A 21,341-nucleotide genomic window follows, 5' to 3' on the forward strand; every position below is an offset into this window, starting at 1 on the left:
GCTTATCTCAGGGGGCTAGATGATGGTAAATTAACTTCCCATGCTTGAGAAATGGTGACATGCAAGGGTTTCAATCATTTCTTCAAAGGAAACCTTTACACGAGCTTCTGCCTTGTTTTCACAACATCACAAAACAGCTGTTTGTAGCAATATAACCGCTGTAAACATCACTTGTGTAAGAACATGGAACGTCCCCACAGCACAATGTACAGTAGGTCATTTATAAAAAGAGAGCGGTATTTTGTTTCAATTCCAATTAACACATGAAATGGAACATTTCCCGTTTTACACTCTGGCAGCATTTAATGAGCACCAGACTTTATAATTGCATCAATGTGTTGTTTTGTTCTTGACCACTCATTTGTTATCTTTTGTACTATTGTGGTGGTTGAAAATACAGATTATTACATCTTTGCTATTGACTTCTTATGGGGCCTACAATGCTAGATCACTCAGAACGCTCAGCAAGATCGCTCAGCACTGCACAGCAATATGCCAGCGCTGTATGCTGAGCGATCTGTCAGGGCCAGTGTTCTCCAATGAGAACCCTGACCGGTGATGTCATTAGGGGCCTTATTCTAGTTCACTCTTAGAGGCAAATTCCTTCTTAGCTGGACAAAACCATGTACACTGCAGGTGGGGCAGATATAACATGTGCAGAGAGAATTTGATTTGGGTGGGGTTTTACTTCAAAGTGAGATCTATATTGCAGTGTAAAAATAAAGCAGTCAGTATTTTCCCTGCACAGAAGCAAAATAACTCACCAAATCTAATTCTATCTGCACATTTTACATCTGCCCCACCTGCATTGCACATGGTTTTGTCCAGCTAAGAAGGAATTTGCCTCTAAGAGTGAACTAGAATAAGGCCCTAGATGTATCCAGCATTCTGGATATTAATCGTTATCTCTATGGCCCATACACATGGAGCGATGTAGGGTGACTTTGCTAAAAAAAAATGCCATGACATTGCTCTGTGTTTAGGCCCCATTAGGTCTGAAATACCTATTATACACCCTCCAGACTGGTTTTACTTTAACTTCTGCTCTCCTGTGCCATACAGTTTATAGCCACAACATGTCCATGTTTAGCCTGTACTAAATGAATGTATAATACTGTATACTGTAAGCACTTAATTTCGCGAGCTGTAATTTTCGCGATAATGCCGATATCACTGATTTCGCGGGCTGAAAATTTTGCGAATAACTACTGTGCCTAATGTAAATAACTCTGTTGCATACAGTAAGGCATTTTACTGTAAGAAACTTCCTTTTGTACGAAAAATATTCCCCCCTTCTCCCCATCGCTCTAAAAACAACCCGCGGTGCTTACATTACTACTGTACTGTATCAACTTTGACCTTGGCTCAATGCGCGCATTCCACCCCAAACAAGTGAGAGAGAACGTGCCATCAGTGCCTTAAAAATGTGGAAATACCTGTACAAGATGACGGATAAGGGAGAGAAAATTCCTATAGGAGCTCCACCACCGGTAGGACTACCGGATGCAAGAAACGCTAAGGGGCCGATTTATCAAAATTGTTAAAAAAATGGTAATCAAATGGTGATAATAACGACTAAATTCGCATTGCGATTTTGCTTAAAATCGCATGAATTTATCATTATTCACCTCGCAGGACAGGGCTTGCGAAAAAGCCCTGTCCCTGCGAATCCAGATCCCTGAACTCCCCCGTTATTATCGCACTGTGTGATGCCTGGATCCTACTGCGCATGCGCAGCTAATAGAAAGTAAGCCAGCCGGCTTTTACTTTCACTTTCCCCCGGCGTGTCCTGTGTAGCTCCTTGCTAGAAAAGCAAGCAGCCAGGACTGGAGCTGGGGAAGCTGATCGGAGGAGAGGGCTAGGTGCTTCACTAAAGTTCTTTAATAAAACTGTGTAAAGAGGTGAGCTCTGTATCCCACGTCCGCTCCTGCTTTTATTAGTATGGGGGAGAGATCCTTGCAGCCCCGTCCCTCCCCAGTGCTGCTGCCGTAGATGGGGGAATGTACAGCAGCCAGGAGCTCAGGCAGGAGAGTCCCTGTGTACTCCTGAAGAACCAGTGGGCTCCGCTGCCTGCGCTGGAAGTGCTGCTGTACAGTGATGTCCCCGGCAGCAGCGAGGAGGGGGATAGAGGGGGGGGAAGACAGGGGGGAGAGACGGAGATCACCTGCCCATATGCGTGTAACGAGCAGGAGCTGGCAGCTGCTCGTAAATCAGAGGAAGGTTCTGTGCTCCTCTTAAATATATGTGTGCTCCAAGTCCTGCTAAACATTCCTGTCCCTGACAGCAGTGACCAGAGGGAGGGAGGGAGAGAGGGAGGGGGGATACAGGGGAGACAGGGTAGACATGGAGCTGCAGGAATCTCTAACCCCAATACAGTGCATGCATGCACGGAGGCAGACAAGATTACAATAATAAAAGGTCTCTATTGCCCTGAGACTGAGGGGCCTGATGGAAGATGGGAAGAGGAGGAAGATGGGGCTGCTATAATAGGCTGATAGCACAAATGTAGACACACACACAGGGATAACGCCACTAAGAAGTGGCGATATTATCACACAGGACCCTTCCGAATTTATTTTACAATTGGAGTTTAATAAATATGAGTAGATCACATTTCCCATTATGTTTATGTGAAATGCGATCTACTTTCTAAAAAAATGCGATAAATCGGTTTATGAAGAGAAATTTGCGAAAACCTCTACAATTCATAATTAGTACATTTCAGTGAAACTAAAATAATGTGAAAAGAGTGCGAAAACACCCGTTTTCACATTATTTTAGTAAAAATAATGTTAATAAATCGGCCCCTATGTCCTTAGTTGAATCAATAGAAATAATATCCTCTAATACGGAGGTTACTACTGCTTTGAAAGAAAAACGTGGAGCAAAACGTGGGCAGTATGCAGTTTATGACGAAGTGCTGAGGTCCAAAATAGGCCGATATGCTACTATGAACGGAAATTCTGCAGCAGTGAAACACTTCACCTCTGAACTGGGAAGGCCGGTGAGTGAATCAACCGTTCGCAGCATAAAGAAACAGTACATTCAAGCATCGGAAGAAGGTAAAGCCGATGTAACAACTTTACCACACGGTAATCGTGGTCGCTCCTTAAAACTTGGTGATCTCGACGCAAGTGTTCAGACATATATACGTAAATTGCGGATTGCTGGTGGAATAGTGAACCGCACTATTGTTATAGCAGCTGCAAAAGGAATTGTGAAATCACATGATCCCTCTCTTCTAAACTCTTTTGATTTGAGCCCGAGTTGGGCCAGATGCCTGCTGATAAGAATGAACTTTGTCCGTAGAAAGGGAACCAAAGCTGAGCGAAAACTGCCCCCAGACTTCCCAGCTATTCGCGACGAATTTGTTAATCGTGTTCGTACAGTGATTGACAAAAATGTTGTTCCCCCTGAGATGTTCCTTAACTTCGATCAGACAAATGCAAAGTTTGTGCCTACATCTGAATACACATTGGAAGAACGTGGTTCAAAACAAGTGTCCATAATCGGCAAGGAAGATAAAAGAGAGATGACTGTTTTGTTAGCATGTTCCCTTTCTGGAAACCTACTTCCACCACAATTGTTGTATGCTGGAAAAACAACAAATTGTCATCCAAAGTTTACATTTCCCGTGGACTGGGATGTGTGGCACACCGATTCGCACTGGAGCAATACTGACACAATGATTCGATACATCGAGAATATTCTTGTACCTTTTTACGACAAGCAGAGAGAGCTTCTCGGGCTAGTTCCAGAACAACCTGGTGTAGCATTGTTCGACGTTTTTAAGGCACATCAAGATCCTCTTTTTCTGGCTGAAATAGAGAAGAGGAATATTATTCCACTTTTTGTGCCCGCTTCCTGCACAGGAGAGCTCCAGCCTTTGGACTTAACTGTAAACGGCGAGTTCAAGCGTTTGCTCAAGAATGAGTTTATTGAGTGGTATTCTAATGAGCTTAAATTTCTAGAGGAAAAAGAATGTGTGGACCTGCGAATATCACGACTAAAACTGATTCATGCTTCTTGGCTTGTGCGCACATTTAACGGTGTTGAAGCCAAACATGAGTTAATTTTGAATGGCTTCAAAAAAGCTGGTATAAATGTTGTCAGTGAATGAGCAGCATTCTACAATACTGTACAGTATTACTGTACAGTAGTATTACAGTAGTTATATTGTTTTTCTTCAAGTAATACTGTAGTTGTATAGTACAGTATTCAAGAAATAGTTGTAAGTACTGTATTTAAGAAATGCTTGTTCTTATTTCTTACAGTATTTTCTTACAGTATTTAAGTACAGTAACTCTAACCATTAAAATTTGGTTACTGTAAGTGAAAAGTGTCGGATTTTTTATTACCGCATTTATTGAGGAGGGGGGAATATTTTGCGAGGCTTAAATTTTCGCGATCACGGGAGGCTCGCGAAAATCGCGAAAATTAAAGCCTCGCGAAAAGAGACAAAAAGGCCCAATTATTTGTTGCTTGCACATACAGAAGAAACATGCCCCACCCACTTCCATTATATGACTTGTATTTAGGACAGAACGGATGGTGTAATGGTTAGCATTACTGCCTCACAACACTGAGGTCATGGGTTTGATTCCCACCATGGCCTAACTGTGCGGAGTTTGTATATTCTCCCTGTTCTTATGTGGGTTTTCTCACGGTACTCCGGTTTCCTGCCACAGTCCAAAAATATACTGGTAGGTTACTTGGCCCAATACATACATTAACCCTAGTGTGTAAGGGTTTGCATGCACATGGGCAGACTAGATAGGCCATCTTAGTAAATAAACCCCTATGTTTCTTTTATTCACTCTGAAATAGATTTTTAGTGGAATGCAGTCTTTGAAGTCCAACATTTGTTGTTGTTGTTGTTGGGGGGGGGGGGGGGTTTAAGGATGTTTTTTTTTTTCTGGTGCATTCCCTTAACTAGTTCAGATACTTCCGTGTTACTTCTTGAATACTCTTCAACTGTATATTTATATCATTATTAGGATAATTGTTGTTTTTTGTTGTTGTTCTGGGATACAAAACATTTCTTGAAATCCCATGCAAGCAGTGGAGGCTCCAGAAGGGGCACTGTAGCACAGTTCAAAATTTAAATGGGGATAAACACCAACTGCCATTCCAAACTGACTCACTGACAGTTGCCATTTCTCCCCTATTTCAATTTTGGGCTGTCCTGCAGCCCGTCCTCTGCAGCCTCCACCATAATCCTAAGGTGTTTATATCTTTAATACTTACAATATTTGAGACAGTCTATCCTCAGTACATACTTTATTATTAGATGTCAAAAGATGATCAATGATCAGATAAAAACTAACGGACATCTATTTTAGACAAGACAAGAATCCTGACATATTGGGGGAAATTTAATAGGATGAGAGATTCAGAAAGTGAGAGATTTTTTTTTTTTTTTAAAGCAGCAATCATTTACACTGCAAAACCAGTTTGATTCTGCAGTGTAAATGATTGCCGCTTTTAAAAAACTTCAGGTTTCTTACTAAATCTCTCACTTTCTGAATATCTCATCCAATTAAATTTCACCCATTGTTTACTATTGATAGCAAAATGACAATATGGCTCATTTTGCTGTTAACAGACAGCTTTTCCTAATTACACTGAACACTGATATAACTGAGGAACACAGTGACAACACCAGCATTCACCAGTTATAAGTGACTACATCAGGATTTTATACAAATGTTATTTTCTGTACATCAGAAGAGGCATTTTCAGTTCAGCTAGCTGTGCATTGTGGGATGCTGACCCTTCTCTGGGTAAAGTGCCTGGAGCTATTCATTTAGAGTCCTGCGATCAGACCTGCAAGAAGCCCCGAGGCAGCAGTTAGCTCTTATTTCTGAATGTACCTTCCAGAGGTTAACTGCTGCCTTAGGGCTGTTTGTGGGTCAAGTACCAGCCTATAATTGAATAGTCCCAACACCTAACCCGGAAAAGACAACCCAGGGCTAATTGGTCTTCCCTTTTTATTTTTATATATATATATATATATATATATATATATATATATATATATATATATATGTTTGTATCAATTGTGTATTTAACTATATTATTCTCCTGGGAGAGCAGTATATGATTGAAATAAATGTCTGGTAGATATATTCAAAACTGTCATTTAACCTTTTCAGTGATATGCCTGTAAATCTTCCAGGCTCAGCTGCGTTGCCGCAGCGGCTGTCCCGGAAGATTTCCAGGCATACTACCAATATGCAGGTGTGCTCCAGTGGTGCCTGGAGCTGTGCAACACTGGTGAAATCACCTCTCGGGGCACCCCCCCAGTGGTCGCTCCCTACTCCCCTCCTGTCATTCCCCCCGCCCCTCTACTAGCTCCCCTGCTGCTGCCCTGCTTGGGAAAGTTTGGAGCCGCTTCAGAGTTCGGGCGCCCGAGTCCCCCAAGCTGCCCCGAACATCCCCGACGGAGCGGAGGAGAATGACTGGAGGGGAGAGGGGACTGACCACTGGGGGGGGGCACGGCTGCAGGCACCACTGGCGCACACCTGCATATTAGTAGTATGCCTGGAAATTTTTCAGGACAGCCGTTGGGTACGATCGTCAGAACTGAGAAGAGGTTAGAGACAGGAGGAATGGGAGGGAGGGGGGGGGGGCCTGGTAGGTATATCCTACCCCAGAAATAAAACCCCACTTAAGGTGTTAAACATGATTATAATAAATGTTTGTCCAGGAAATAAACCACACAAGTAGGGCTTCTTGAATCCATCATTTAAACAAAAGACAATAAGAGTTTAGGAGCCAAATACTGAAGCCATGTCATACCACATGACGCCATGCTTTGCATTGTCTTGTTCCATTTATAGGATTTATAAAACAGCATTTGAGCTCCGCTCCCCTACTTTGAATAATGTTCTAAATGATGTGAAATATGTGTTAAACGCTTGATCTCCTCATCAGCATGCTATCGCCGGAAGCTGGTCTCAGCTGTAATTCAATTCTGCAAGTATTAAGACAAATAGCATGGTACCAATATCTGAATTAACAAATGTGTTTCAGAGGGATACGGTCTTAAGCAAAAAGGCATCTGGCTCTGTGATTCATGAAATGCTGCTAACCCAAGTGCTCCAGTATGAACACAGGCAGGCGGAGGTGAGCAGATGTGTGCATAATTATCATTGTATGGTGTTCTGTCTCAGAGATATGTGCTTGTCAATCCCCACAATCCCAATGGGTTATTCTTTACTAACGTGTACAATTGGTATCCCGGATGATAGGTCGACAGTGTCCAGGTTGACAGCCAATAGGTCTACACCAAAAGGTCAACGTGAACACAATATTTTTCCTTTTTTATTGACCTTTTTATACATTAACATCCATGTAGACTCTGATTAAGGGCGATGTTCAATGTTGGGACCCATAGTGAGAATAGTAGGATTGGGGTCAAGAATCAATTTGGGGGAGGAGGAGGGGGGGGGGGACATAGTTACAGGCAATGTCCGGGGTACTAATAAGGGTAATATTGTGGGTAATTCCCAGGGTGCTCCAGGAATATTATGTAGTAACAGTAATCTTACCTCATTACAGCTCTCAGGTACAGATGACCTTAGGGTATGGGAAGGAGTTAACAACATAGGAAGAAGTTTCAAAACTGTAAATAGGTCGGATAGTGGGAATGGTGGGGAGGGCTGTAGAGAGTCTACCAAGGGGGAGGTGGGTACGAGGAAGTTAATTAAGGAATACAAATAAGTTCAGAGGAGAAATTCAACACAATGTTAGGGACGCAACTAAAAATAAACATAAATTAAAATGCCTACTGGCTAATGCAGGTAAAATCGGGGAACTAGAAACTGTGGTCACTAGGAAGGATTATGACATTATTGGTATTACAGAAACATGATGTAACGCAGGGGTGGGGAACCTTTTTTCTACCAAGGGCCATTTGGATATTTATAAAATCCTTCGGGGGCCATATAAAAATTATCAACTTAAAAATTACATTATACACACGGGCAGCAGCTTATAGATGCGGGCATTATACACACTGGCAGCGGCATATACATGCGGGCATTATACTCACTGGCAGCGGCATATACATGCGGGCATTATACACACTGGCAGTGTTCTATACATGTGGGCATTATACACACAGGCAGCGGCATATACATGCGGGCATTATACACACTGGCAGCGGCATATACATGCGGGCATTATACACACTGGCAGCGTTCTATACATGTGGGCATTACACACACGGGCAGCACAACGAGTCGCACAATTGGGCATAATGCATGGAGGGATATACACTCTACAGAAAAGACAGGTAAAATAGAAAGGGTGGCGGGGTGTGCCTATATGTAAAAAATAACTTAACATCGTGTGAGAAAGAAATGAGCGCAGGTACAGAGGAAGATTAAAAAACTAAAAATTTGTGATCATAATTTTGATCGAATATTTTAATGAATTTTGATTGTGTATGCATTTTTCATTTTTTTCATCATTTTTTCTATTTCTTTACATTTTTTTCGTATTGATAAGCACCATTCGTTTTAAGGTATACCTAATAAAAGTTAGTTTTTAAATTAAAACACTATCATACCTATCAAATAAATAAAGAGTGCCCCGGAAAAGACATAATCAGTCTTTCCTTTCCTCACACTCTAATGTGAGGAAAATCCCCTATAACAGAGGAAGATTACACTAAGGCCGTGTGGGCAGAGATAACCGACAATAACAAAAAACCTAATAACAGAATTTTAAGAGGGGAATGCTATAGACCACCGAACATAAACGAAGGGGACGAGTCTCTTCTTTTAAACCAACTCAAACAATCATCAGATCAGGGTCAGGTATTAATTATGGGTGATTTTAATTTACCTAATATTGATTGGAAAAATGAAACATGTAAAACAGCAAGAAGCAGTGGGTTCCTAACCTTACTTAAAGACCAGTTTATCACACAAACGGTAGAAGCTCCAACTCATAATAAGGCATTATTGGATTTGGTTTTAACAAATAAAATAGATTTAGTTTCAAACACCAGAGTAATTGAACACCTAGGGAACAGTGACCACAATATGGTTTCACTGGAAATCAACTTCAGTAAATTACATCATAAAGGATCGACAAAAATACTAAACTTCAGAAAAGCGAACTTCCAATTATTCGGCATTTAAATTCTATAAAAATAACTTAAATGAGGAGGCGTTCACCAAATACAAAGTAATTAACTGTCACTAGCTCGGATTATGCCTATTACATTGACCATAAATAATTTAATTTGGTCCTGGACCAGCCCAGCAAGTGTTTAGGCACGCAGTTTGGGAAACACTACTATAACCCCTTCTGCATCCCTCCTGAATGTCTGCTCCTCATTCGCGTAATAAACTGTAAAACCCATTATAAAATGATTGCATTCAATAATTGGACATACATCAACTTAATTGGTATAGAATTTATTATACATAACTGCCTTACCACATAATGATGCTGATAAACGTGTTCAATGTGGAGAAATTTACTAAGATGGGAGTTCTATTGAAGAAGGGAGGTTTCCCATAGCAACCAATCAGATTCTACTTAGTAAGAATCTTCAATAGAACTCCCATCTTAGTCAATTTACCCCAATAAAGTCCAGTTGTGGCAAAAAGAATCAATGTCAAATCCCCGATCCCAACACTAATTACACTACACGTGAAACATTCTGTCCATCCAACAACTGTAGCTCACACAGGAATGCCAGTCAGGCTTAAGCATTGACAGCTTCAATTCACCAGTGTCCTGTGGGATCTATTGGAACAACAGCCAGGGCGGGATGCTATATAGCAGAAATGCGGTAAAAACCCCGTTTTCGGGGTTTCTACCGCATTTCTATATGCTATATGGCGCCTCCGCAGTGTCAGCGCTGCGGAGGGAATCGCCAGCTAAAGCTGGCGAATCCCTGCAGAAGCCTATGGGCTTCTTACCGCAGCGCTGTTTGAGGGATCCGTCACGGATCCCTCCCAGCGTGCCCTGCGGCCGGCGCCGGGGTCTGCGCATGCGCAGATGGACTCCCGGGTCACAGACCCGGAAGTCCAGTGCCGGCACCGCATCGCAAGGGACAGCTCTTACCGCAAGAGCTGTCCCTTGCATGAATAACGGCATATGTTATAGCATATGCCGTTATTAAAAATGCGATGTCCGGCGAAGGGGGGCCGCGGATGTTATAACATCCCGCCCCCAATGTTTCTGCTAAAGCATTAATGTTACAGACAAGGATGTAGCAGTTTGATAGCTGGATCAGTGCATGAGTCTATTACCTACATAACATCCAGCCTGTTGGATGAACTTATCTGTGTGCACCTGGCATATGTAAGATGTCACTGAAGCATGGTTATGCTTTATCTGGATATATTCTGGTCTCATTGACATTTAGCGTTTCCTTACTGGGACAGCAGCTTTTGAATCACTTGTCCAACATGGTTGACAGCTGAGCAGCATTTGCAGGATTACTTGTACAGTTGTCCTGGAAATAAGTAATAGTAACATTTATGTCATGGTCCAGGTTGAGTTTTGGAACTGGAAGGGAGAAATGAGCAAGCACGCGTTCACAGTAATGTCCCACCACAGTATGCAGACCGACCTCTCCAGTCTACAACAGGCTGTCATGTGAGTACTTCCACTGTGGGTATCGCTCTGTTGTATTTAAACAATTCTTTATATAGGGCTGACGTTAGATCTGATGGTTGGTACTTTTGCACATGTATCAGACCTGTACTGTTGGGGGGGATCGGGACTTTGAAAAAGCACCCAGAAAGGGGTGTGGCCTCTACTGAAGGGGGCATCATCTTGTGGGGGGCAGGGCCATCAGCCACGTCCTGGTTTCCCGTCACTATGGGGGCATGGCCAGCGCTCTGTTACCTGCTGGCCAATCCCCCGGTCCCTTTGTCTCTCTGAATAGATGCTGTGCACATGCACACACCATCTATTCAGACAGGAGGACTTCAACTGCTACCCCACACGAAAATCAGGACAATTGGGAGGTATACGTGCATCACGTTCAGTGGTAGAGAAATGATATGCATTGGTGAACTACAGAACAAATAATAACAAAAACATTTAAAAAGAAGCAAATCAGAAATCAGGGAAGAAAGCCTTGTGGGTGCATCACATGGTCTGGATATTGTATCTGTTCTGAGGGAAAGAAAGCTAAGTTAAAAGGAAAAGTGCAGCGGTTAAGTATATTGATTGAAGTAGGATTGGATATAAGGAGAACAGGAGGCCCGAGATGAAGGAGCAGGTACTAATTACCTGCTGAAGGGTGCTGCTGATGTTGTGATAGAAAACCTATATTTCATTGTTTCTGTCAAGGGGGTCTGGCCACGCCTCCTCGTATTAGTTCACACTGCTCTCAGCGGCCCTATGGGGGGACATCATATTGTAGTATGGAGAGGCAGGAATAGCAGTCAGTATATTGCAGGTTGAAGTACATGGTAAATATAGAGTAATAACCAGTGGTGGCTGCAGCGCCGACCATATAGTACAGGAGGGAACTGCCTAGCAAATTTAAGCTATATGTTCGGATATATGTAATATATACCAGGCTGGTTCAAACTCCTTCTAAGCCTACCCCTGGGCTCCCATTGGCTAGTTTCACAGGAGTCTTGGGGGCGGGCTTAGGAGAGGTGTGATGACTGACACACACAGAGCTGCCAGCCCCCGGGGGAACCAGCCAGCACGAAGCGAAGCCGCGCGGCCTCATTTGAGGGGCGTGGCTTAACAGGGCAAGTCACTCCCACTGAGCGATAGATATATACAGATATATGTAAATAAACCAGGGGTTTATTGGGGGGGCAGGCGGCCCTTATATATGTAAATAAATCAGGGGTTTATTGGGAAAGGGCAGGCAGCCTGTCCCCCCCCCAATTTCACGGGTAGTGCAGGGGGGGACAGGCCGCCTGCCTTGCATCTAGGCTGGCAGCACTGCAAGTGAGTCAGACGGTGTGAGTGCGCACTAATCCACACTTACATTTTGAAGCCTTCAATCCCGTATCCGACCTGCTGCCTTGAAGCACGCTGGAGGAAGGAGTAGGAGGAGTCACCAAACAGCCGCCCTTCGCTCACGCTCCGCAAAGGACCATGGGAGGAGCTGCAAGCAGTCACATATGTGCACAGCCCTCCCATGGCCATCTTTGTGGTGGCAATCAGGGACAAAACGGGCGGGGGCGGGCGTTCAAATTTAATTAAAGGTATGGGTACAGACATTCCATTAACAAAATGGCCAGGCAGTCTAACGGGTGGTCCGGTGCTCCCCCAGACCACCCCTTAGATTCGCCTATGAAAATGAGGGAGTAGAGAATGTAATAATAATATAATAAAAATCACTGAAGGTTATGCATTTGGGACATCCCTTTAGTAGTACCATGTAATGTAACCATGAAGGCATAAGGTCTCTGCATTGTTAATTAGTTAATAAGTTCTATCGGCATTTCCTGCTTTTGACATTTATTTTAGTAGAAAACATGTCTAGTCTAATGTAGGGTACAGCTGCTAGACCTCGTATGAAGTGTATGGAGCTTTTTATTAAATTCTCTGAGTGACATCTAAAGCTGGTGGAAGAAAATGTCAGACCATTGATTCACATACTGAAGCGCTATGGAAGAGAATACTGGAACATCCATCTAATCCTCTTTAGAAACAAGCTTGATACTTATTGATCCACCTGAGAGGCTCTTCCTGCCTTTCGCAGAATGCTGCTGGATTTTATTATACCCCAAACTATGTCGCCTCTAAGTCACAAGTATCTGTTAGGAAGCGGAATTCTGAGAAACCTTAATAAAGATTCTATAAAGTGGAATTGTTTTAGATAACTTTACCTCCTTTCTTTGTGGTAGTTACACAATCTGCATATTACCAGGGGTGCTGAGAGAGGAAGGGGCACTACTAATTACCCCTCATAAGCCTGTAGGAGGGCCCTAGGCCAGCTGCTCAGGGAAACATATTGTTTTCCACACATATTAGCATATATTTCATTCATCTTCATTTTTATTTCTAGTCACATACATAAATCCCTTTATCACATTAAATGCTGTCTTTAAATAAAAAAAAAAGTTAGGTACTCTTTACTTAGAACGGCGCCCGCGATTTTGATCGTGGGCATCGTTAGTAAAAAATCGCGGTCATCGCGGGCATTGAATGCACTAAAAAATCGGGTGCGATGCGACCGACGCGATGCCCGCGATTTCCCATAATGAACAATGTTAAATGTCTCAATTGACCAGATTTTTCCATAGGAAACAATGTTAAATGGCCCACAGAGGCCAAATAGGCACCCTGAAGTGTGAAATGGCCCCCACAATTGTTAACACCACCCCACGATCAACGTGAACCCGAAGCGTGGCGAGCGCAGCGAGCCCGCGAGGGGCGGCGGTACGCGTCCTTCGACCTTTTCATACCCCCACTATCCACGTCGGCATGGAGATGAGAATAGAAAGTGTTACGAGCGCAGCGAGCCACTGAGCCCGAAGCGTGGCGAGCGGAGCTAGCCCCGCGAGGGGACGCGGACAGCTGTGAAGCCCGCGAGGGGACGCGGATACCTGTGAAGGTATCCGCGTCCCCTCACGGGGCTCGCTGCGCTCGCCACACTTTGGGCTCGGTGGCTCGCTGCGCTCGCCACACTTTCTATTCTCAACTCCACGCCGACGTGGATAGTGGGGGTATGAAAAGGTCGTAGGACGCGTACCGCTGCGCTCGCCACGCTTCGGGTTGACGTTGATCGTGGGGTGGCGTTAACAATTTGGGTGGCCATTTCACACTTCAGGGTGCCTATTTGGCCTCTGTGGCCCATTTAACATTGTTTCCTATGGAAAAATCGGGTCAATTGAGGCATTGAACAGGAAAATCGGGTCAATTGAGACATTTAACATTGTTCCCTATGGGAATGCCCGCGATGGCCGCCCTTCTAGGTAAAGAGTACCAAAAGTTATACTGTACAGAAACAGCTACAGTGGGATCATGAGGTTTAAAGAGAAAAATACTCATGTTTTTAGATCACATCATTTAAATATAATTGATACTGTATACTGTAGCAATAATGAAATGTGCGCCTGGGAGCCGCCCACGTCTTCTCTCCTGTTCCATCTCACTGATAGTGAGGCTCAGCACTGGGACTTAATACGCCAACTTGGTGAACTCTGTACTCATTGGTGTGTAATAAGTGCAGACTATTTACGATTTACAGTATGTTACACTATTGGAACTATTATACCCCTTTCACACCAGAAGAAAATTACCGGGTTAAAGCTTTTCAACCGGGGAATTTGCTGAAAAACACAGGTTTTTCTTTGGTGTGAAAGGGTCAACACGGGTCTTGAATCCCGGCATTTCGACCCTGTTGACCAGGGTCGGAGTGTCGGGATTTATGACCCATGCTGACCCTTTCACACCACACAAAAACCTGGGTTTTTCAGCAAATTTCCGGGTTGAAAAACTTGAACCCGGTAATTTGCTTCTGGTGTGAATTGGGGTGAGGCTGCACCCAGCAAAATGACCCGGCACTCAAAAATGGCGGGTAATTGGCGGGTGGCCGGGCCCATGTGAAAGGGGTATTAATGACAGAGGAAAAGGCACACTGCAGCTAGAATGAGAGTGTACTGACATGATTTCTTCTGTTACTGAAAAGAAAATGGCAGGCTTTCAGCAAACACCACCAAGTGCATCCACTGGACTACAGTTACCTGCTGGACCTTCTTAAGAACATTGAAGAACAGTGGGAGCCTTCCATGTGCCCAAGAGAACTGGTATGTGCTATTTACACTTCCATAGCCATTCATTTGCCTTTTTCAACGCTTAACCTTCCAGCAATGAAATATTATTTTGGATCATTTTTAAATATATGTTCCTGACCTTATTCAATCATTTCTGAGCAGTTTTTGAGGAAAAAAATTGCCAATTAAGCGGTTAAAGTACTTATGGGTAATTTTTCGTCACATTCATGTCATTATGTTTTCTGCAATAGTTGAATGGGTGTTTTTCGAGGATCCGATGATCTGTTGACAGTAAATAGGTAGACACTGAATAGGTTTAAAACTAATTGTCGACATTAAACAGGTCGATCCCCAAAAAAGATCGACATTCCTTAGGTCGGCCTTGACAAAAGGTCAAGACAAGCAAAGGGTGGACATGAAAATGGTCGACACAGAAAAAGGTTGCCATGGTTTTGTTTTTTTTAACAACTTCATGATCCACATGGGCATAGAGTTAGATTAAAATAGTGTGCCCGAAGCAAGGGGACATGGTACTCTTATGGACACCGTCCATGTCGTCAGATTTCAACATACTGTAGACAACCCAAAAATTAAAAAAACTCATGTCAACCTTCTTGGTGTGTGGACCTATTCACTGTCGAACAATAGTGGTCAACCTATTGAGTGTCAACAATAATAGGGTCTAACTAATGATCCACACACTTTCTTTGGTAGTAACTGGGTGGCAGTTGTGTGATTGCACATACGAAAAGTGAGTGATTCAATTAGCTGTGACCAATAGTTGCACGCGGATAGTGACCGTCCTGTTCGGTTGCATCGCCATGGGGCAGGTGTAAGTGATATTGCTAATGATGGCGACTGCTCTAATGTCAAGGTGGCTGGGGTGGTGCTATCGCGTAGATCTCTTCAACTTAGAATGGTGGCACCGGATGTGAAATCACTGTAGGTGTCTGGAGTTGCAAAAGTCAGACTCAGATGAGTGATTACAATATTACTCATTGTTATACACTATTTCTTATATCGCCCTCCCTGAGCAATTTGCACAGATGAATGAAGTCAGACATTGGAAGGGTGAAGACTGGCGAAGTTATGGGGGTCAATCACATAATGTGCCTGATTAAGTTTAAAGTAATTTTGTGTTTGGAACAAAGCCATGCAAGGGACGCGAATGCGTGTATTTTTTTTCTGTGCCGGGTTAATACTGGCTGCTTTTGCATGTATCCCAAATATGTTAGACAGCTTTTTTTCTACATTGCAATTTAGATTTCAGTTTGTTCACTCTCCACCCAAATCTTTGGGGTAAATTAACTAAACCTTCTAAAAATGAAAAGAGTTTATTTTTTCCCTAGCAACCAATCAAATTATGTCTATCATTTATCTAGGTTGGAACAAAGAAATTATAGATATAATCTGATTGGTTTCTATGGGTAACATTACCTCCTTTTATTTTTAGAAGCTTTAGAAAATATACCCCTAATTCTCAGGATTTCATCTGGCAAACCATTTTGAATAAACTTTATTAAATGCCGTATTTTAATGCATTTACAAATCAATTTAAAGAAACACTTCACCTAACTCTCTCTGCACATGTTACATCTGTAACGGGGCGGATGAAACCTTCGGGGGGGCCTGGGTCATTTTACACAGGGGGGGCCCCTCCCACTCATTACTGGCCGCAAACTGCACGGAAGAATATTACATACATATTATGTCAAAACACAAAGCAAAGGCAGTATAAACTTGGTCAATGGGTAACTGCAGTGCGGGGGATTAATATATATATATATATATATATATATATATATATATATATATATATACCACATGAAAAGCCTGTGTTTGTCCCTCTCTACATTACTCTGTAGGAGACCTCACAAGCTCAGCGCTTCCTCTGATTAAAAACCCTCCCATGACAAGGTTGCTGCTGCTGTCTTCCATGCGCCGGAGAAGCATGTGATGAGCAGGGCCGCTGACAGGGGGGTGACCTGTGTACAGCTGTCCTCTGGAGGGGCCCGGGCATTCCCCCCCCCCCCCGGGCACCCGCACACCACCTCCCCCTCCTGGGCCGGTGGTCCCCCAGCCAGGCACGCACAATGCACAGTGCAGCCTGCAGAGTCCAGGACACAGAGGGGCTTGACACTATGCAGGCTGCACTGTGTAGTGTGCGCTCCGGACCTGACCGGCGGTGGAGGCTGAAAGAGCCAGAGGGAGATGCTGCGTGATGGTAAGTAATGGTAATGGGTAGGGGGAAGCGGGATGCTGGCACGGATGGGCTGGCGCGAGGGGGGTTTAGGGTTTACAGACGGGGATGTAGCACTGTGCCGCTGGTGGCCCGGACTGTAGGTCAGTCCCAGGCCCCAACAGTTCTAGTGGCGGCCCTGGTGATGAGCTCCATCAATCAGAGCTCAGCACAAGCTTCTCAGCCTCTGACCTCTAGAGCAAAGTCTCATAGGTCAACTCCCAGTAATGCACTGCACACTTGTGCAGTCAGTGTGCCTTGGCTACCTATGCTCAGCACCATTAATCATTGTCACATTGGCAGATAGGTGAAGCTGCAGCACTACCCCACTGCCATACACAAAACCTTTAGCCAAAACTAAATGTAAAAAAAAAATACATGCTGACCACAGGGGGCCCTAGATAGAGGGGGGCCCAATGGTACTAACCCCTGAGCCCCCCCTTAATCTGGCCCTGCATCGCGCCCACATGGTTTTTCCCGTTTGGGTGCTTCTTTGCTTTACATACAAACATGAATCCTTCCCAATCTCCCATCATTATCTTTGTCCTTACAAATCTGTATCTAGAAGCATACATAATCTTGTCATAATGAAGGACATCACACATGCCTGTGGTCTAAATGTAGTGTTGCAGCTGTAGCAGAGGAAATGACTGGGAACACTGTGACTAGCGGAGCTGCCTAGGAGATCGGCATCCAACATCAGCCCGGGAGCTCAAATTTCATTTGTGACTCGTTTGAAAGTCTGCAGCCAAATCACACATGGCCCAGCAGCATCACGTATTTAGTACACAGGCAAGCAGAGTATGACTGGAATGTGGATATATCGATTTATCACCCGCTGACTCTAAATTTGTTTTTATTTAGTTTGGGGGGTTTTGTTCTTTTCTCAGATATTTTGTCAGAAAAAGAACAATGTGATCTGGGAGGGAAATCAGCCTTCTTGGTCTCATAAGGGTTTTGGAAACAGACTTGATTCATGTCGCATTGAGAGAACTGTCACTTCCATCCAGTTTCTAATCTACCAATACAATTGCTATCAAGCTGCAAAAGGTACAAGAGGGCACAAACCGCTGGGCTGGATTGTTTAGGGGGATCTCATCGTCAAAAATATCCAGACACCCTCCACCTCCCCACCCCAAGGTAAAAACAGCTAGCACAGACAAATCCAAGTATGTCAATGCCCACATGGGAAGTATTCCGTCAGGAGCAAATTTTGTCAGTCTACACCTAGAAAAGGTCGACTTAACATTCAACCTATTCAATGTTTTTCCTTTTTTTCCGACTGTTGAAGACATTGCAAAAGTCGAAAAAGATGTGGATCGGCTAATCTTTTTTTTACGAAACTGGCTGCTAATTCAATAATTTAGTGTCCGTTTCCGACAATGCAAATTTGACTTTTATCAAAGGGGAATCTGCAGCATTGAATCTCGATTGCAGCATTGGGTTTCAATTGGTCCTGGCAGATATTTCCAACTATCAGAAATATCGGTCAGGAGGATTGAATTCCCCCCCATGGACTGAGGAAGATCATACCTGACTTTGACTAATTGTAACACAACAAATGTGTGCAGTTGTCTTGTTTTAACAATACGGGGTGTGTGTATCTTGTCATTATAAATAACAGGGCCGGACTGGGACCAGAAATCGGCCCTGGCATTTTGAGCACACAGGCCCACCTGAAGCAGGCGGGACCCTTGCTCTGTGAAAAGGGGGCGTGGTCTCATGGAAAGGAGGCGTGGCATCACACAAAAGGCGGCATTACACATTATGGAACACACCGCAATACCCATTACACATTAGGGAACACACCGTTATGCCCATTACACATTATGACACACACACACCGTAATGCCCATTACATATTATGGAACACATTGTTATGCCCATTACACATTATGACACACACACCGTAACGGCCATTACATATTATGACACTCACCGTTATGTCCATTACACATTATGGCATACACTCTAACGCCCATTACAGAATATGACACAATCCTTATGGCCATTACACATTATTATGGGCCATGGAAATTATTCCTACTGGCTGAGGCTGGGTGCAAATTTACCTTGTCTCAGACAAGAAGTCAGTGAAGAAGTCTCACTGAGTCTGCACTGCAGACTGCAGTGCGGGTTGCAGCAGCCATAGGCAGCAGAGATAAGTCAGAGGTGCATAGTGGCACTGGCTGTGGCACTGGCACAGCAGGACGGATCCGACTACACCACATGACTGGCTCTGCCCGGCCCTCTGTTTAAACAGAACCCCGCCGTGGCACCGTGCAGCTTCTCCCGACCGCGGGAAATGAATGATGCATGATGACTCACGTGACCGGCCCCTCAGCTCCCCCCTCAGACTTGATGGCAGCGCCGGCGGGTCAGGTACGGCCGTGTCATGCAAATGATGTACGGGCAGCACATAGTGATGGGCAGGAGGCAGCACCCGTGTCATGACGCTGCTGAATCATGGCGTCAATATGCAAATGATGCGGTGGCATGGCATACAGTGACGGGCAGGGAGGCAGCGGGCTCAGGTGCGGCCGCGTCATGATGTCATGATGCTGCGGTGTCAATATGCAAATGATGCGGGGGCGGTGCGGCACACAGTGAAGCCCTGGACTTGAGGCAGCGGGCTCAGTGCTACTGCAGAAAGTTCTGTGAACTTTTTGCACAAAATCGGCCCACAAGGCCATCGGCCCTTCTGGCATTTGCCAGAAGTGCCAGATGGCCAGTCTGGCCCTGATAAATACAATATATATTTTTTACAGGTGTACTGCAGGTACTAGCTGGCCATGGTTGTCAGGTTGTTCTGGCAGTTGTGGATCTTCAGTGGCAGCTTTTAAACTCTGGTAACACAGGACTTGTAGAGGCCTGTGGTGTGCCAGGAATTATGCCTGCAGTTATAACCCCAACACCTAAAGCCCCAGAGTGCATTTTCATTGCAGGTCTCTCCCCCTTCTTAGGGAATTCAGCCCGGGTGCTAACCAGCCTGGCACAATGGTTGGGAGACCCCAGCTATAAAGCACCAGCTCTGGCTGGTAAAGTCTATTGTTGGCAGTCTTAAGGCCCCCATACATTGATTGGGGCAATCTGGTGTTTTGCAGATAATTGTACAAATAAACCTGCAATGTATATCTGCCCATACATTGGCGATGGATTGGGGCAATTAGACAGTTTTGGGTACTTGTGTATTATCACGGCGCCCATCGCATCGCATCGCATACCATAAGGCATGCGATGTTCCGTGATGTCCCCCGATGTCATACAATGTTAAAATTGTATGGCATTGTATATTGGCATACAATGCCATACAATGCGATGCGATTATAAATTGTATAAGCGCCCTAATGGGGGCTTACAATGTTAAATGGACCCCCACGCAACCCTCAGTATGAACGTGAACCTGAAGAGTGGCGAGCGCAGCGAGGCCGCGAGGGGCGGCGGTACGCATCCTCCGATCTTTTCATACCCCCACTATCCACGTCGGCGTGGCGAGCATGGCGAGCGGACGCGGAAGACATGTTAAGTAATACGCGTCCCCTTGCAGGGCTCGCTGCGCTCGCCACACTATATATAATCAACTCCACGCCGACGTGGATAGTGGGGGTATGAAAAGGTCAGAGGACGCGTACCGCCGCCCCTCGCGGGCTCGCTGGGCTTGCCACGCTTCGGGTTCACGTTCATACTGGGGGTGGCATGGGGGTGCATTTAACATTGTAAGCACCCATTAGGGTGCTTATACAATTTAAAATCGTATAGGGGGCTTAAATCGCATCGCTGTGCATCGGGTGTATGGCATGCAATGGCATGCGATGCGATGAAAAATCGTGCGACTTAATATCGGGGGCGCTGTGATAATACACAAGTAACAAAAAAAAAAGAGGGGGTGTGGATCCGCACAGACTAGATCATAATTATATACTTATATGAAAAGCATTGAAAAAACCAATATACTGGACTGCTCATACAAAATTAAGGTAGTCTTGGATTGGTGGTGCGCCCAACACATTCAGTATTTGTAACTGAGTGAAGGGGGGTGTTTGCAAGAAGCAAACCAAAAGACAAATGTGCCTTTTTGGGCGCACTCTTTGTATAAATTTGATATGGTTACTGTATTAAAACATAACTTTTAATAGGCTTCTTACACTAAAATATTGAGAGCATCCGTCAGTTTTTGATCAGTCATTTAATATAAATTCAATTGACTGTCACTCAAAAAATCACATATAACATTCAACTGAGACATGGACGGACAAACATTTAAGAAACATATTGTATTAGTAGCCTGTCTGAATGGGCATCATGATATCAATCAATTATTGAATTAACTTGGTACAATACCAATTTCTCTGTTGTATTGTCAAAAGATAAAAATATTAAAT

At 44.2% G+C, this 21,341-nt stretch overlaps 1 protein-coding gene across 1 annotated transcript in view; it reads left to right on the forward strand.

Moving 5' to 3' along the window:
- BAIAP3 (BAI1 associated protein 3) overlaps positions 1 to 21,341 on the forward strand; it is a 317,991-nt gene that overhangs the window by 228,698 nt on the left and 67,952 nt on the right. The window contains exons 13-15 of the mRNA XM_083153102.1: positions 7,036 to 7,128; positions 10,520 to 10,623; positions 14,636 to 14,753. Of these exons, the coding sequence (XP_083009228.1) occupies positions 7,036 to 7,128; positions 10,520 to 10,623; positions 14,636 to 14,753 (315 nt within the window). The remainder of the gene's footprint in view (positions 1 to 7,035; positions 7,129 to 10,519; positions 10,624 to 14,635; positions 14,754 to 21,341) is intronic.

This window comes from Crinia signifera, chromosome 7, assembly GCF_055691185.1.
Source record: "Crinia signifera chromosome 7, ASM5569118v1, whole genome shotgun sequence".
Taxonomy (NCBI): domain Eukaryota; kingdom Metazoa; phylum Chordata; class Amphibia; order Anura; family Myobatrachidae; genus Crinia; species Crinia signifera.